General features: G+C 43.5%; 1 protein-coding gene across 6 annotated transcripts; it reads left to right on the top strand.

Annotated features, from left to right (window-relative positions):
* The first annotated feature begins 3,703 nt into the window (after positions 1-3,703).
* Positions 3,704-17,373, top strand: hmg20a (high mobility group 20A). 6 transcript variants are annotated; one of them, XM_075470360.1, is made up of 10 exons: positions 3,710-3,777; positions 5,441-5,575; positions 6,268-6,357; positions 6,501-6,710; positions 8,291-8,423; positions 9,886-9,923; positions 12,647-12,722; positions 12,915-13,151; positions 16,519-16,651; positions 16,859-17,373. In XM_075470360.1, exons 3-10 carry the CDS (start codon positions 6,292-6,294, stop codon positions 16,860-16,862), a joined length of 897 nt encoding a protein of 298 aa, XP_075326475.1. In that variant the 5' UTR covers positions 3,710-3,777; positions 5,441-5,575; positions 6,268-6,291; the 3' UTR covers positions 16,863-17,373. The 6 variants fall into 6 exon arrangements, with proteins under 6 accessions (XP_075326477.1, XP_075326474.1, XP_075326478.1 ...); XM_075470362.1 differs by lacking the exon at positions 5,441-5,575 and having other exon boundaries at positions 3,704-3,777; positions 12,915-13,130; XM_075470359.1 differs by lacking the exon at positions 5,441-5,575 and having other exon boundaries at positions 3,704-3,777.
* Positions 17,374-18,013: the final 640 nt, after the last annotated feature.

Raw genomic sequence — 18,013 nt, 5'->3', positions numbered from 1 at the left:
TGAGCGCTTGTTTAGTGTTATAGCTTATTAGAGCAGCTCACAGCTGTGCTTTGTATGTGCATGAGGCGGTTGAGCTGCAAACTATGCAGCCAAAGTCATCGTACACTGAACCATAACCAGTTATGTTGATAAGGTCATTCACTAAGCTAATGACTGCTTTATTTAGCATGTGTTTACACACGGTCCTATCAATATTAACTCCCTATCTTACAGGGCGCGAAGGAGCTGCAACAAATTCATTCTCATGAATATACAAATGTTGGCAGCAAGTTGCTGATAAATCCGAGCCAATTATCTGCCCCGTGGGGGCGGCTGTGGTGCAAGTATCACTGTTGTCTCAAGTGATGTTTGTGTTAGTGCCGGTACAAATGTGCCATTTGTGCGTCTGCATGTCAATCTGTCGCGCCGGATAACCCGCTGGGTCTCCTATTAGGGGGAAAGGAACTTTCAGTTCATTGTCACTAAACTCTAAGTAAAACCTCAATTCCCAAAAATTCTTCAGACTCGATATGAAATGTATATGTAAATTTCAAGGACCAACATTTTTCACAGCAGAGCATAGAAAACATATCAAATGTTGAAAATTGGGACACTTAACGCGCTCATGAAAACTTTTGAATCATTTTGAATTTGATGGCAGCATGTCTCAAAAAAGTTGGGACAGGGCCAGCAAAAGGCAGGAAAGATAGGTGGTGCCAGCGATTAACAGCTGGGCGAACATGTTGCAGCTAATTAGGTAAATAACAGGTAAGTAACACCACTGGGTATAAAAAGAGCACCCAGGTGTCCCGAGTCTCTCAAAGGCAAAAACTGGCAGAGGTTCCGCAATCTGCAAAGGAATCGTGGTAAACATGGCCCGTCCCAACTTTATTGAGACGTGTGGCTGCCATCGAATTCCAGATGAGCTCGTATTTTTTATGAAATAATAGTGTCTCACTTTCAAGATTTGATGTGTTTTCCATGTTCTATGTGAATAGAATTTTGATATGAGTTGCCAATCATTGCCTTGTGTTAATATTTACAATTTACATTGCATTCTACACAGCATCCCAACTTTTTGCATGATGAATTAGAAACCGTTCTTAGAAATAAGCTTTCATTTTTTTAACTGTCATGTCCAGTGCACAGTAAAGCCTTGCAGACTTGTGTTGTTTGTTGGGTGATTTCCTGCATTTGTTTTGATCTTGATGTATTCTACGTTGTCCCTTGGTTTGATTTTTATTGCACATGTCAACACAGAGGCAAATCACACAGGTGCCGGAAGGTGCGTTTGACCAACACTGAAAATACAACAAAATGACTGGTGCTCATTTCAGAGCATTTTGCCTGTTTAGCAAAACTCACAGCTGTTTAAAGGGGTTCCCAATCACCCACTTACACCCAGCAGTAGCAGCTAAACTGCCATGCAATGCGCTCTCTTGCTGCCAGGAGAAAATTAGGGTTCTTCCCAAAGACACTCGAGAGCGGAAGAGCTGACGGAACGAACCGTCAGCTCTGTTTTTAAAGCACAACCTGCTCCACAAACTGAGCCACAGCTGCACACAAAAGGAAAGGATGAGGAACTGAAATGGTATGAGAGATGGGGACATCATAAAGCACAAATAGGTGGCTTTGCTAATTCAACCATCAACAGTTTTTTACACCACTGAGACATCAGGCGTCATTGTCACACTCTTGCTATCCTGAGGGATAAGGAAGGCTTGATGTGAGCAGTGTGCATGTTTGTGTCACAGTGTTCCCACTGTTCAGGGACACTAGCAAGAGCATCCAAGCTGCCCACAGATGGGCTTGTAAAACCTTTCCCCTGCACCACACTTGTCCAGCAGGGATCAGATGATTTGCCATGGCATAGCAGGTAGATAACGGTTCAGGGGACAGCCGGGATGATGTGCCCTACAGGCCTGCTGGGATCTAAGGAGTCTGAGAGCTGATTGAACCTGGCTCTCCATTTCCAATGCATTGTTTGCTGTGACACTGCCCACAGTGCAGTGACCACTGATGCCTGATTCTGAAAAATAACAGGAAAGAAGAAAAGGAAAGAGAAAAAGAGAAACCAAGCAAGACATGCTTCTGCTGGGAGCCGAGCAGTTGGCCTCTATCACTGCTGTCTTCCAAGTCAGCCAATTAGTGACAAACATGATTCCACACAGCAGTGCTGCTTCTTATTAATTCATGCCTGTTGCAGAGCCAGAATAAAAGAAAAAAACATCTCCTTGTAGAGATTACCATATTACCGACAGATGATTCCATCTTAACCAAAAATGATGATATCTAATTTGTGTACCCGTTTGTTGTAATTGTTTTACTTCCCCATGGGAGAAAATACAGCTTTATGTACTGCCTTCATAGAAAATCAGCCTCTGGCACCTTTCGTTTCTGACCTTGTTGCATTTTGGTGCAAGAAAATCAGCTTCGGCCGTGTCTGTTTTCCAACAGAAACTGTGGACATTCATTGTTTTTGCATAGATGTTCAACACGGGGAGAAATTCCACGGAGAGAAGCTTCCCAAGGAAATGCAGCCATGAGATATTTCATTAATCTGATTATCTGATTATCCTCAAAATAAAATAAAATAAAAATAAATTAATAAATATATACAGCCTAATCGTTAGTCTACTTTCTAAACTTCAAGTGGCACCCTAATGCATCCAACCTGTGTGTAATGAGCCTGAGAACTCAGCTGGATGGTTGGAATGAGATTGCAATCAAAAATTCAATTAGACTGAACCACTACAGTTAGGTTACTCATGCCCGGGTGTTACTTTGGGATCTGTTCATTTGAAATGAGAGTATAACACGGTACTTTCTCTCGTTTTTTTTCATTTTTCTATTAAGCAACTCAGTGCACCTGTTTTTTTTATATTTATCTCAGGACAGTGATGTTCTGCTAGATGTTCTTTTCTGGATTTGTAGACCGACAGAGACAGAGCGTTGTTGTTTGTTGGAGCGTTGTTTGTATATTTTAAATGCATCTTTCATGTTGCTTATGTGTGTAGAATGACAGTATGATTGTACATGCAGGATTGCGGTCTCTTTGCAAAGAAATCCTTGGTGCAGGTATGTGACAGGACTAAAGTATGTTCTTAAAACAAAGGGGGGTGACACTGTAATGAAGAATTCATAGTTATGAAACATTGTTTGCCATAAGTTTTCCTAAATAAAGTCCAAATGACAAGAAAGATAACATTTCACACACCCTTAGTGCGGAATTGTCAGAATTGGCTCCTCAGTGGAGCCGAATGACAACGTTTTATCCGACTGAATAATTGGAATACACAAAGAAGTCGCCAGGGGGCAGCAGTGAGTTCAAAGTGCCAGGCAGGTTTGCACATTTATACACGAAGAAAACGCAGGCCGAGAAGGGGCCACAGATTTAGAAGGCATAGAACAGTTTTCTCCATCCCACTATATGGGCAGTTTGTCCTTTTTATGTTTGAAGGACATATTTTGCACAACTTGCTTATAAGATAATAGAAGTTTTGGTATGTACCTCGAATGGGCTGTGTCAGACATTTTTACAACCAAACCGTTTCAAATAACTCCAATCAATTATTTTAATTTTAACAAATAAATAGGTAAATAAAACAAAACATGATATGCTATATTTACTTTTTCACATCCAACAAAGCGCAAACACACAATATGACACATCATTTAAAGACGCTGTGCCGAAGCTTTATCAATCAGCTTTTCTATTTGCTGTGACTCTATGGCGTGGCTGTTGTATTGTTTTGATTAGGGAAATAATTTAGACAGGTACGGACTACATTAACCCAGGTTAGTTTCCACTGGGTGGATTTCACTAAACGTATATTAATGGTGTCGCATGTTCAACGTTTCAAACGGTGTGTTCTAGGGTTAGCCTAAATCAAAACAGAAGGTTAGATGTGCCCGTTTGCAAGCCAACAAATTGATCACGGAGAGCTAATGCTAGCTGAGGGCTAGCTGTTGTCTCAGCACTTTAATGTGCTGGAGCACCGCTAATGATAACGTGATATGGGAAATTGTGCGGTTAACGACACAATTTTCGCCAATGATGTGAAACACGTGGCAGCCTTAGAGCCGAAAACTGCAGCTTATTCATTAACGTCGATAAATTGTCACTAGCTAGCCGACATACGTTAGCATTAGTTAGCCTGTAATTGTGCGGTTTGTCAGCATGTCAAACATTCCGGTTAAATGTTGCTGACTATTCAGTGCACGCACGGATATAAAGCTTAGGCAAGTTAAATGCGTGTCCGACCCCTCGCTGGTCAGAAGGTCGATACATAATCAAATTAACTTTCATCTGGGTTTTTATATCAGCTAGCCTAAGGCAAGACATTACGTTTCTTTCTTCATATTTGATACTGTGGACTCGTTTTGCTTGTCTGCCTGGTGTCGGTCTCGTGCGTCAGAAGAGTGAAATCGCCTATGTGAACGTTAAGCCGCTTCTTCATTTTTTAAATGTTTTTGTTTTTTTATGAAAAACATATGCAAATCGGCGACTAATCAAAGAGACCATCTAAAAGTGCACATTTAAACAGAATTACATCAAATTCGTTTTATCTAAACGTCCGCATTTATCAATTTAAGCTTGGCGGTGACGTTTGTCAGTTAAAATATTTAAATCCGTGTTTTTTTTTCTTCCTTCTTCCATAGGAACACATAGGCTATCCGTCTCCACTTTCACAAGTTTCCAGAATTCACGCGCAACTCTCCACCGTGTTTACTGCATCTTAACTTTTTCATTGGTGAAAACATGGCATTCATTGGCTGTTAAATTGATTTAAGATGTGCGTCCGAGTCCTGCGAAAAATGTTGGACTCCGATGTGTCGGCAAAGTCGAAGAGAAAATGTTCAATCCAGTCTTGTCTTGTGTTCAAGGCTTCTGCTGAGGATCGTCATTCAAACGTGTGCATTTTTAATGAAGAATGCACCGCTGCTACATCAGTTTTTAGGAAACCTGGTTCCCCCAACAATCATTGTGATTTTTGAGTTTGTATCTTTGGTTTCCCTCCCATCACTGGTACCCAATACCAGTTTGCTTTAACTGCAGCTTCAAGTGCCATGCCTCGTAGTGTTATAACAATAAAGAGGACCGATTAAATGCTTGTAGGACAGCCTATTGTGGTTTGTAATGCCAGTTGGTTATCTCTTTGTATTTTGGATTGTGTTGGCCCCATGCTGTGGTATGTAGTGAGGTTAACAAGCATGAAAAGGACTGTCATAGTCCCATCGTATTGACAGTAAAACTCCCCACCATCTCATTGTTACACATAGTGAGATGATAGATTATTGTGTCCTTGCAGTTCATGTGTGAATCGTTCATTATGAGCTTAGCACCAGCAGAGGTCACTGTAGCACAGCCATCTTGAGATGTGTGGAAAGCAAAGCAGCACTGGGAATATGCACGTGCCGTTTGCTCCCTTTTTTTTTTTACCTCCTTTTTTTTTTTTAGATTTGGCCTCAGAGCTCGGCATCGACACGTTGCAGCCTCACCTGCGAGACTCGAATGGAGAGGTTTTTGCTGAAAGTGCATCCAGGATGCAGATGTCTTACTCCCAAGTGGGGATTTGAGAAGAAGAGGTCAAAGGTTAAAGCACACGCTGTCCCTCCTGTTTGAGAGCACAACCTGTACAAGTACTCTGACTGACTCGGCACACAGTTCAAGTGGGCGCTCTCTCTGTTAGTCTGACGTTTTTGCACTCAAGTGGCCTTTCAGTTTGAAAGTGGCTTTGAGTCGAAAAGGTTGTTGTTTTTAAGCTCGCCAAGAGTTTTGTGGAAGCCAGATGTTTTGAACCCCGAGAGAGACCGAAAGTGTAGTTAGAGTGCTGTAGCATCTGGCTGTCCTTTTATCAGTAAGCTTTAGTCTGCTCCAAACCACCATGCCTGTTGAATAAAGCCTACTTTAGCATCTGAAAGGCAAAGGTTATGGGGGTATTTTTACTTATTTATTTTTTCCCCTTGCTTTATAATGATTGATTGGAGCCAGAAATTTCTATTAGAGGAAACGTGGCTGGCCAGGAAGAAGTTTTGAGCCAAGACAGGGTTTGATGAAAATAAGACTGCTGCAGAAGGAACGGTCTATTTCCTGGCATTGCCGATGACACTGCCTCCATATCTGACCAACCATGTGTCTAAATACTTTACCAAACTGCCTCAGATAGCACAACCCTTACCTTAGCTTAACAATTGCCTTATTAGATCATATAATACTTATTGGATTTGTAGATGCTACTAAATCCTGCATTTTCTCTTCTTTTTTTCCTTCCTCCCCCCCTTTAGATCTCCCTGTAATTCATAGAAGTGATGGAGGAGCAGACAGGCTCTCCTGCAGTCAACACCGACAGCAACAACCAGAGAAATGGAGATGAGGTGAGACTTCAGCACGGATGCCAAATGGCACATTTGTCAGTTTTTCCAACTCAAACTTTGAGAAAAAGAGCCTCGGCGGCGCAGATCACCGGGGAGCAGCTACATCCAACACCCGATCACATCCGTTGCTGCTGTCTTTACAGAAACCTCGGCGCGGCAGCTGGACCAAAGGGAGGAAGCGAAAGAAGCCAATGAAGGACAGCAACGCACCCAAAGCTCCCCTCACGGGCTATGTTCGGTTCATGAACGACAGGCGGGAGCAGCTACGGGCGGAGCGTCCAGACGTGCCCTTTCCGGAGATCACAAGGATGCTGGGCAACGAGTGGAGCAAGCTGCCCCCCGAGGAGAAGCAGGTCAGGGAAGAAGTTCCTGACAGGTTACACGCTGAGCAAACGGCTGTGAAGAGAAATGTCTCAAAGCCGTGATTTCCTTTCCTCTTTTTTTTTTTTTGTGCGACGCAGTCCAAGGTCACCTGAAAACGCTCACAAATCTGTAAGCACTCGCCTGGATTTGGTTGTCAAAAACCAGGGCAGCCTAACTTTTGAGAAAACATTGGAATGAAATAAACGGATCAGGAAAAAAGAAGCAGCCAGCAGGGGGGGTGGGGGGGACAAAAGCTTTTTAGAGTTCTCGAAACAAGCTCAGGTTGTTATTGGCTTTCAGGTGTGACAGCGGTGTCACCCAAAGAGACCGGAGAAGGATAAACACCAGCAACATGCCATCATGAGAGTCGACCGGGTCTGAAATGACTCTTAAAGCGAACGGTTTGTTGGCTGGCGTGAAGAGGATGTTCGATTTCAGGTCCGTTTGCGCTCAAAAACACCTGGACCCCAGGCGCCTTTATTGAGACTGCCACAGCGATTATATAAAGCTACCACCTTGAGTCTTGATTTGAAAAATCTGTTCTTAGGGAGTCGCCGAAATTTTCGTAACATGTTCGCCTTTCAGAGTTTGCCGCGTTGCCATCGGGTAGGAGATTTAGTCTGCGAGTTAAACCAGAGGAAGAGCTCATTCATTCCCTCTGCCAGTATCGGTCGTACTGAGGGAGACTCGGTGTTGTTAGGAGTTAGCGGGATGCAAAGTTTTCCCGCCGGATTTGATCTTTTATCCGAAACCAGCAGGGACTTATCTATTTCTTTTATTCAGTGCGCAGAAAGACAGCAGAACATTAAAAACCTGTGGAGGCCATGGCGTCTGATCTGATTTTACATTCTGTACCGCTGTGAATTCTGTCCGAGTTCAACCCCTCTGAGACAAGAACGAAGTTTCTTGCTGAGGCAGGGACATCCGCTCCAAAAGCGACCCTCTTTTTCAAAAATGTCATCACAGTCATTTTGGGAGTCGCTTTGTGTCGTCTCGCTCCAGTTCATACAGCTTCGGTGTAATAACATTCTCGATGCCTTACGCTTTGCTTTTCTAAATTCCACAGAAATATCTGACTGCAGAATACCTCCTGCTCACCAGTGTTACTATTCTTGAGTTATGGTGTGGGAGTTCTTCCAATCTCTCTTCCCAGGAAAGATTGGAAAGTCGGGGCATGTTTTGTTTTTAGATCCAACGGTGGACGCGAGCCCAGATAGCTTTGCAGATTAATTGCTCCACTTTGTTGTTTCATGCAGTTTAAAGCTAAGTCTGATTCGTCACTGTGCTGGGACAAGATCTCCGAGTGAAGATAGTTTTATTAGTTTCTCCACAAATTACTGTCGTTATTATCAGAAATCCGAGGCTCATTTTCTGCCAGAAGAATTCAGGGAACGTAGATTAATGGCGTTGGAAATGAAGGGTTTTTTGTCTGCTGGAAGGAGCTGATCCTGAGAAGTAACCATCACTCCCACAATGCCCCCTCATCTTGTTGTGCCAAATCTCAGTTTTAGGACTCGTTTTTCGGGCGACCGCTCCCGGCCCCTCTCACCTTTCTGTCTTGTTGCTGCAGAGGTACTTGGATGAGGCGGAGCGAGATAAGGAGCGCTACATGCGGGAGCTGGAGAAGTACCAGAAGACGGAGGCTTACAAACATTTCACCAGAAAGGTTCAGGAGAAGCAGAAGGGCAAGAGGCACAGGGGAGGTGAGAACGAGTAAGAATTAAAAAGGCGTCGGTTGGCATCAACCAGTATAAATCGGCGTATGTGGCAGATAGCTCACTTTCCCTCTCGGGGCTTCCTGTTAGAGAAGTGTTTGGTGAGTGAGAAGCTTCCTATCACCGAAGTGTTTGGATAAACAGCGACTGTTTGGTGAACAAATCCTGTTTACACAGGATGACTCGCCCGAACTGGAATCCGGAACAAAAGTCATACGTTTCTGTTAGTATGAAAGTGTCAGTTCTTCAAGGAGCCCTTGAGCAAGGCATGAAATGTAAGACCTTGGTTACTCTTTCAGGCGCTTAAAGGGATAGTTCGCCTCTTTTGACATGAAGCTGTATGACATCCCATATTAGCAATATCATTTATGACCATTTTCTTACCCCCTACTGCGTCCTGTGGGCCGAGTTCCAGCTGAGTTTTGGCGTTGACGAAGGTAGTCCAGCTAGTTGGCTGGGGCCACAAAAATAAAGCGTTTTGCTTCTCCAAACAATATGCGTTCAAAAGAGTAATACATTTGCATCACAAAGTCGTTCATCCAGAAAAAGTCAGACCTCACAATCGCTTGGCGCTATTTTCTCTCTACCTTCGTATCACTACGGGCTGTGTAGACCGTGCAGACCGAAGTGCAGACCGAGCAGTCCCCTGCTTCCGAGCAGTAAACACCGTAACAGCTGCGGCTATCGCTAGGTGGCTGAACGCATTGATATTAAGGGAGGCAAAGATAGTGCCTAGCGATTGTGAGGTCTGACTTTTCCTGTTGAACGATTTTGTGAAGCAAATTGTATTACTCTTTTGAACGCATATTGTTTGGAGAAGCAAAACGCCTTATTTTTGTAGCCCCAGCCAACTAGCCGGACTACTTTCGTCAACGCCAAAATGAGGCTGGAACTCGGCTCACAGGACGCAGCGGGGGGTAAGTCAAATTTAATAAATGATATTGCTAATATGGGATGTCATACAGCTTCATGTCAAAAGAGGCGAACTATCCCTTTAAGAGTGCTTGGAATGGATAGAAGTGCAAAAAACAGTAATACCAGAGCATTGTGAATATTTTTTCCCACTTATCCTACCAATGCTTATTATTTGGTCTTTTAGACATCAGCTTAAATCTTAATTCGTGATTTAAGAAAAAGTCCAAACTTAAAATTTCTTTTGCCCAGTCACTAGAAGATTTTTTTGTTGTACGCCACTTATTTTTTAAACTGGTCTTAATTCTTTAATTTCCCATCTAACAAAGGTTGAGGCTCATCGGCTCTGCCTTGTTAAACATCCTGGAAAATTGAACCAGACGCTTTGCCTCATTTCACTGGGCTGATATAAATAGCACTGGGGGGGTGGGAGGTGTTTATTCATTCTATTAGCTCACGATGATGTAAAAGCACTCTGCACGAGAGAAAATATGATTCAACTGATGTCCTGTACATTTATCCTTTCCTTCCTCTCCAGATGTTGGGCACCAGGTTGCCAGCGAAGCACTTCATGAGGTCAGTAAGTCTTTCCTGCCCGGTCACTCGCAATTACTTCTCTCTAGTCGTAAAAATATCAAGTTTCTCTAGGTGAGGAAATCCCCCTCCAGCTTTCAGAGTGGTGTCATGTTTGGGCACGGGGAGTGACTTGATTAAGTTCAAATGTAAAACAGTAACTCGTGTATCAACAGAAAGTGCCGTAACTTTGTCCCAAATGCTGTGGGAAAATGACTTCCAGTAGAAGGAATGAATAGGAAAAGGATTTTATCTTTTTTTTTTTTCCCAAGCGCTTTGGTGCTGGTGTAAAATTATTTGCGAAAGGTTTAAAAGTTTTGAATCAGGGTTAGGGTTTTACTTTATTTAGAAACTTAATTGGCTGCCAACTAACCAGTTGAGCCACACCAGTGAGTCCCTTGTCACAATAATGGACTCTAACTTCGACCTTCTGGGACTTTGGCTGCTCTGTTTAACTGCGGAGCACAATGAGTACTACTGTCCCTGTCTCCTGTCCAATGCGGGGGAGTTGGAGTCTGTTGTGTGATTTTATAAACGTCAAGTCAACGTCGCAGAACTTGCCACTAAGCAACGGTGTTGTCATCGCCCAGCTGGTTCTGCGGTGATGTGTGTAAGGACACAGTGATGAGGAGCTGATCCGCCTCGGTTTGGCATGTGTAACTTAAAGGGATAGTTCGCCTCTTTTGACATGAAGCTGTATGACATCCCATATTAGCAATATCATTTATTAAATTTGACTTACCCCCTGCTGCATCCTGTGAGCCGAGTTCCAGCCTCGTTTTGGCGTTGACGAAGGTAGTCCGGCTAGTTGGCTGGGGCTTAAAAAAATAAGGCGTCTTGCTTCTCCAAACAATATGCGTTCAAAAGAGTAATACATTTGCATCACAAAATCGTTCAACAGGAAAAGTCAAACCTCACAATCGCTTGGCGCTATTTTTGCCTCCCTTCATATCAATGCGTTCAGCCACCTGCCGATAGCCGCACCTGTTACGGTGTTTACTGCTCGGAAGCAGGGGACTGCTCGGTCTGCACAGTTTACACAGCCCGCAGTGATACGAAGGTAGAGAGAAAATAGTGCCAAGCGATTGTGAGGTCCGACTTTTTTTGTTGAACGATTTTGTGACGCAAATGTATTACTCTTTTGAACGCATATTGTTTTGAGAAGCAAGACGCTTTATTTTTTAAGCCCCAGCCAACTAGCCGGACTACCTTCTTCAACGCCAAAACGAGGCTGGAACTCGGCCCACAGGACGCAGCAGGGGGTAAGTCAAATTTAATATATGATATTGCTAATACGGGATGTCATACAGCTTCATGTCAAAAGAGGCGAACTATCCCTTTAAAGGATAAGACCGTTTTTTTGACATTTGGCCCTTGATTTCACATTATAACATGATGTTCTACTCACCCCTGCTTGTTGTTGAACATTTGGAGCTGTTCCGAAGATATTCGAGAGGCGTCTGGCTGCTCTCTTGAGATATTCGGCCATGAAACGGTTTCCTATGGGCAAGCTTATACAGGCACAAACTATGCTGTTTATAATTTATTAATTACTCTACACTAGCACTGATAACGTGGAGGTGCGTCGCTTACTTAAAAAAATCCGGGTTATTGTAATTTTGATTTTTTTGTCGTAAAGTGGGTGTTACTGACGTCCTCGTCGTGCTACTGCCACAGGCAGCCCACAGACCTGCTGCCTGTTTATTCATTCGGCTAAAATTCAAAATTAGTAACCCGGATTTTTTTAAGTAAGCGACGCACCTCCACGTTATCAGTGCTAGTGTAGAGTAATTAATAAATTATAAACAGCATAGTTTGTGCCTGTATAAGCTTGGAAACCGTTTCATGGCCGAATATCTCAAGAGAGCAGCCAGACGCCTCGCGAATATCTTCGGAACAGCTCCAAATGACCAACAACAAGCAGGGGTGAGTAGAACATCATGTTATAATGTGAAATCAAGGGCCAAATGTCAAAAAACCGGTCTTATCCTTTAAGTGTAGGGAAAGCAAAGCGTTTGCCTGTGCTTTTCAGTGCCAGGTGTGAACACGAGTACTGGGTGCTCCACCTTTGATCAGATGGCCTCAGACTCGTAGTGCGTTTCTTCTTTTTTCCTCATCCAGGAACCTGAGAGCGTTGTGTTGTGCCCTCTTCTGACTCTACATATTAAGTGCTTGTGTTTGCATCTCTAAAGCTGGGTTAATCTGCTTTGGAGCTTGCGTTTGTGATCCAAACACTTGGCTTTCACTGAGTGCGTAATACGTTTTTATATCAATGAATTTGACCGTAATCGAGAGTATTTCCTTTGTAGCTCTCTCAGAGTGCCCCATAGGGTCACAGCCAAGGTGACTGAAGTCAGCACTCCTCTGGGAAGAGCGTTGTTTCCTGAGTGCTCGGGAGTTGGGATTAATGTCATTATGTTAAGAAATGAAGAGGGATGATGCAGAAGAGGCAATAAAACCCGCATTGTATCTCGTGCTTCTATTTCAAAACACCTTTTTATGAGCCTTTGATACCTCAGAAGCAGCAGTAATGACATTACTTCCACCTCTGCGTTTCGTGAAACCGTTCCACTGTATTTCCCTCGCGGCCAGATATGAAATCAATTACGATCCCACCCACAGCCCAGCTAGATAAATGGCCACGTCTCGCTGTCAGTCTGTGCGGCCAAAGGTTTTCATTGTTTAACCTTCCTCCGTCCCTCCTGCCGTCTCTGGCATCTTTACAGAAAGATGCAGAGGGAAAGGACAGAACGGTGTTTGACATACCGATCTTCACAGAGGAGTTTCTCAACCACAGCAAAGGTAAAGAGCACAAACACTTTAGTGTAAAAATACTTTTATTTTTTCTCTAAACCACCATTAACTTGGCTACATGGCACTTGGCCATCCTAGAATAGTTCTCAGCAATGTCCTCAACTCTCAGAGCAAATAAAGAATTGATGAAGGAGCAAAACTTGCGTACCATTGCGTCCATTTTCTCTGTTCTTTTTTCAGCACGGGAAGCTGAGATGAGGCAGCTGCGAAAGACCAACATGGAGTACGAGGAGCGCAACGCGGCCCTGCAGAAGCACGTGGAGAGCATGCGCGGGGCGGTGGAGCGGCTGGAGGGCGACGTGATGCAAGAGAGGGGACGCAACGGGCTGCTCCGCCAACACCTGGAGACTCTGCGCCAGGCCCTCACTTCCAGCTTCTCCGCTGTGCCTCTGCCAGGTGAAAATAGCCAGGACCCAGGTGACTTTATGCGTCGGGATTCCCACTTAACAAACACACCATAACCCCATATATTACGTCCTCGCAGCAGTCATCAGGCTTCATTTCATTTAGTCATTTATTTCAATTTTATTGAAATAAGTGATAGTTTTGAATACAAAGATGCAGCATTAAAAAAAGATTCCAATTCCCTTCAGAAGCATAAGACTCCTAAGAACATGTTCCAGTATGTCTGTAATCTAAATGTTTACTGCGTTCAGCGTCTTATCATCATTTTATCTTCTTTTTTTAATTTTTAATTTTTTTAACCCCTTGTCCTGTCCAGCATTATGGCAGCAGAATTGTAATCTGAATACCGTTTATGCCAACCACATTTGCTATGCCAAGGGAAGCTTTATGAATGTAAAGCTCCCCTTGATGCCTATCAGCTCCTTATTTATTTATTTTTGTTACAATACTTAACATATGATAGTGCTGAACCGGACCGGGGACAGAGAGAGGGAGAGCGAAGAAGAAGAAAAAAAGGAACAGAAATATGAAGAGACAGACATAGAAAACAATGAAAAATCAGACAACCAGCTGCTACACCTGTAAAAACAAAACTGAAGACAACTGAAGACAATCCACGGCTTTTGTGGGGAATCCAGCCTTAGAGGCACCAGGAGCAGACAAGCAGAGAACAAACACACAAACAAACAAACAAACAAAAAATCATTTTATCTTCTAAAATGCATCACTGGAGTTTGTGCATCACTGGAGTTGCTCCAAACAGTGAAAGCAAGTTGGCAGCTTGGCAGCGTGCCAGTCTTCCTTTAGGACTCGAAGCAGTTTCTGGGAAGAGTGCAGTATTTAACACTGTCAGGCACCAGGCTCGGAGTTTACTTGGCCGGCATTTCTTGTCGTCGCACGGATGTTTTCTCTATTGAGTGAGAGGTGTAATCGTAGATGAAAGTGTAACGGTTACGTGGAACACTGTGCAGCCCTCCATACGTTTTGCCATGTTTTTGACCAGTTTCTGGGACTGGCCGTGTGAGTCAGTCTTAGAATTCCTCTTAATTTGAACTCGCACTTATTTTATGATCAGTAATGCGTTTCCTCGTGTTTACATCCCCAACTTTTCTCATGTTATTCAATAAGCACAGGCACAGACTCCGTGAGCATCAGCCGTTTTCCTAACAGCTCTGAAATGATTTCAGAACAGACTCGATTGAACAGATTGAAGATGACTGCAGTGCTCCCTCAGGTTTGGCCCCAGGGAGGCTCTGTGTAGTTTGTGTTATGGGGAATGTGCCAGTGAATTGATAATGCATAACATCAAAGATTCCTCTGCGTTTAAGCGTGTTTGCTTCTGACTTTACACAGAACAGATTTTCAATCTTTGATTGTGCCCTTTTTGGTCGGTTAACTAGAGATGAGCTGAAATGCAACCTGCGTGTGTGAATCCCGGTATTTGACTCTCAGTTCAGTAGGTCGAATGCATAAAACGGTCAGTGAACCGAACGGCTGTAACTCTTACAGCGAAGAAGCTCAGAAGTTGTTAAAGGGATAGTTCGCCTCTTTTTGACATGAAGCTGTATGACATCCCATATTAGCAATATTATTTATGAACATTGACTTACCCCCTACTGCGTCCTGTGGGCCGAGTTCCAGCCTCGTTTTGGCGTTGACGAAGGTAGTCCGGCTAGTTGGCTGGGGTTTAAAAAATAAAGCGTTTTGCTTCTCAAAACAATATGCGTTCAAAAGAGTAATACATTTGCATCACAAAATCATTCATCCAGAAAAAGTCAGACCTCACAATCGCTTGGCGCTATTTTCTCTCTTCCTTCATATCACTACGGGCTGTGTAAACCGTGCAGACCGAAGTGCAGACCGAGCAGTCCCCTGCTTCCGAGCAGTAAACACCGTAACAGGTGCGGCTATCGCTAGGTGGCTGGACGCATTGATATCAAGGGAGGCAAAAATAGCGCCAAGCGATTGGGAGGTCTGACTTTTTCTAGATCGCCGATTTTGTGATGCAAATGTATTACTCTTTTGAACGCATATTGTTTTAAGAAGCAAAACGCTTTATTTTTTAAGCCCCAGCCAACTAGCTGGACTACCTTCGTCAACGCCAAAACTCAGCTGGAACTCGGCTCACAGGACGCTGCGGGGGGTAAGTCAATGTTCATAAATGATATTGCTAATATGGGATGTCATACAGCTTCATGTCAAAAGAGCCGAACTATCCCTTTAAGGTAAATATAAGGACCTTAAAGAGCCGCACGTTTCCTACTTCTTGCATTGATTCTTTCACCAACATGAAGCTATCAGAAGTACCTGGAAGCAGCCGACGCTGTAGCGTTTGACTCGTTATTGGTCCTGCGGTAGTTTTCTAACAATGCTTCTGTGAAGCAGGTCATCGTTCAAACATTAGCAGGTTTCATGTATGCCTGAGGTGCTTTCTTTTTTTTTTTAAGTGGGGTTATGTAACAAATGTGATATGAGAAAAATAAAAGGATTTCCAAATAACTGATTTATGTTGCGGAGCCCAACTGCTGTCTGAAACACAGCAAGTGAAGTTTTAAAACTCTTCGGTTTACATTCTGAAACCAGTCTTTGAAGCTGGAAGCCAGAAAAAAACATTAGCTCCGTGAGACAGCAACTTCACTGCCTGCCTGACTGTAATTTGCATCTGTGGACACATTCCACTCCTCAGTCCAAAGCCTCGTGTCAAGATTTCGTTATCTTACTTTAAAACACCAGTTTTGGGGAGCAAAAATCTGTTCGGCTTATCTCTGCGCAGTCTGGGCAGAGCTTTTCAGAGGCGATTCCAAGGAACCGACAGGGCACATCTAGAGCCTTTGGCACTGTGCTCGCAGCTGCTTTGTTCACTGTCACTGCAGACACTGACATGAAAGAAGCTAATGATGCATCCCGGGAGTTTGCATTGCTTATTATGTAAAGTGCGCCAATTTTTCAGTTACCCGAACAGAGAGCGGAAAAAAACAACAACATTGTATTGAAAACACTGCTAGCGTGCACTGCGGTCAAGTGTGACGGTGGTTTAAGCGGGCTGCGTTGCTAGGTTCAACAGTGCCCCCTTTAGGAAACACCATTAAGCCTAAATTAATACTTAATAAAAATACTTAATACTGTGCAGTATTGGCTGTATGTTATTAGAAAAAATGTATTGTTATTGTTACCATATTGTTATAAGCTACTATGCGAGTGCGAGCCGCCAATTAGAGCTTGAGGAGCCGCGCAATGAGTATCTCTGGTGTAGCAGCTGCAGAAATGTCAAATTTGAAAGATTTTCCCCTCAACACTCAGTATTTGACCTGGAAAACAAACGCATATACTTAAACTCTGATGCTCTAACATCACGTGCTTGGTGTCTTCTGTCTTCTAGTTAGTGGAGAGACGCCCACCCTCGAAACCATCGACTCCTACATGAAGAAGCTCCACAGCATTATCATCACTAACCCTCAAGAGCATGAGAATCTCATCAACACAGTGAGAGACGTGGTGAACCGTTTGGACAGGTGAGACCAGTCGTATGTCAGGACTTTACTGTATTTATTGCTGAATATAATGTTTCATAGTTGATTCGTGGGATCGACGAAGCAATTTAATTTCAAGGATTGTTTGTTTAGCTGTACTCGAGCCTTTTAAAACTGTGGTGAATGTGTCTCCTGTGCATGCTTAGGTGGAATTCTGAGCCCTTTGTCTCTTGCTGTTGTTTTGACTAGATAATTGGACCAAGTTCAGATGACTGGACAGATTGGGATTCTCGGCAACATTAAGTTGAGACTCGTTCCAGGTCGAAGCCTCACTCCTTAATGCTGGGCCTTCTTGTCGACATCCCAGTTGAGGTCAAAGTTTTGTTTATTACTCTGCTGTTATCCTATAGGTGAACATGGTGCGGTGGCTCTTTTTATTTATTGTTTTCTACGTTTTCTTAAAAAAACTTCTGGTCGGACTCGATGGATAAAGCTGTAGTCATCGGACGACAGGACACGAGCCAGTTGTGTCACTTCTCCTGTACCGTCTTCGTCGTCCATTAGTAGCAGATGCTTCCACAACTAGACCACCACTATCGAACCTGTTGTCTGTGCATTTGTATTTACCATATCTGAGGAATTATCGTTGAAAAGTCTGTCCTGTTTTTTTCACGCACAGTTGAAGAAAAATGTGCCATTAATTGTTTTTTCTCCAGTGTAAAAAGTGTTTGTATTTTCAATAAATGTGTTTTTCGTCATCTGAAGGTTAAAGTGTGTTTTTTTTTCTGTTTTGTTTGTTTTTTTTCCCCAGTCAGGTTCATTGTTTGCAATGACATGAAAATACAGGTTTGATCTTCAGGGTAACTCTAGTTTTCTTTTTCCATCCTACTCATTTTTGGAATTTGAATCTCTCCCTCATAGAAGCCCATTCGGCAGCACCAACACACTCAGTCTTCGAGGGACACTGCACACCTGGATTTGGGTCGTTCCCATTCTCCGTCTTTCTTCAAGGATCCCTCTCCGTTTCTGTCCGCATTCATCACTCCCACTCGCCTGACCCTCTCTAGGCCTTCTCGTATAAGACTTTCAAGCTTTGCCTTTGTTGCGCGTCGGTGTCCTGTGACAAAGTACAGAGATTGAATGAGGGGTTAGAACTGATCTGCTGCTGATACCCCTCGGATCCGACCAAGGAGGTAGTAAGAGAGGCAAAACGAGCCGTGTGCGTAAGGGAAAGCCAGCATTGTGCAATATTTCCTTACTTTAACTAACTGTGCTCTCCTCACGCAGCTCATTCGATGCTGGTTTGATGTGTATAAGCACACATCGATGCAGGGCTCAGTCACCTCTGTGAGTCACAGAGAAGGGACAGCAGCAGGTTAACAAGGATGTCATTTTTGCGCCAAT

This window comes from Odontesthes bonariensis, chromosome 7, assembly GCF_027942865.1.
Source record: "Odontesthes bonariensis isolate fOdoBon6 chromosome 7, fOdoBon6.hap1, whole genome shotgun sequence".
Lineage (NCBI taxonomy): Eukaryota > Metazoa > Chordata > Actinopteri > Atheriniformes > Atherinopsidae > Odontesthes > Odontesthes bonariensis.
Note: the sequence above shows the minus strand (reverse complement) of the source record. Positions and strands in the feature narration are given on the sequence as shown.

What these genes read in the sequence shown, in the direction of transcription:
- hmg20a (XM_075470359.1), top strand. Translation starts at nt 6,292, where the DNA reads ATGGAGGAGCAGACAGGCTCTCCTGCAGTCAACACCGACAGCAACAAC. An exon ending in TGCCCCCCGAGGAGAAGCAG is followed by an intron (nt 6,711 to 8,290) that starts GTCAGGGAAGAA and finishes TTGTTGCTGCAG; the next exon opens with AGGTACTTGGATGAGGCGGA. An exon ending in GGGCAAGAGGCACAGGGGAG is followed by an intron (nt 8,424 to 9,885) that starts GTGAGAACGAGT and finishes CTTCCTCTCCAG; the next exon opens with ATGTTGGGCACCAGGTTGCC.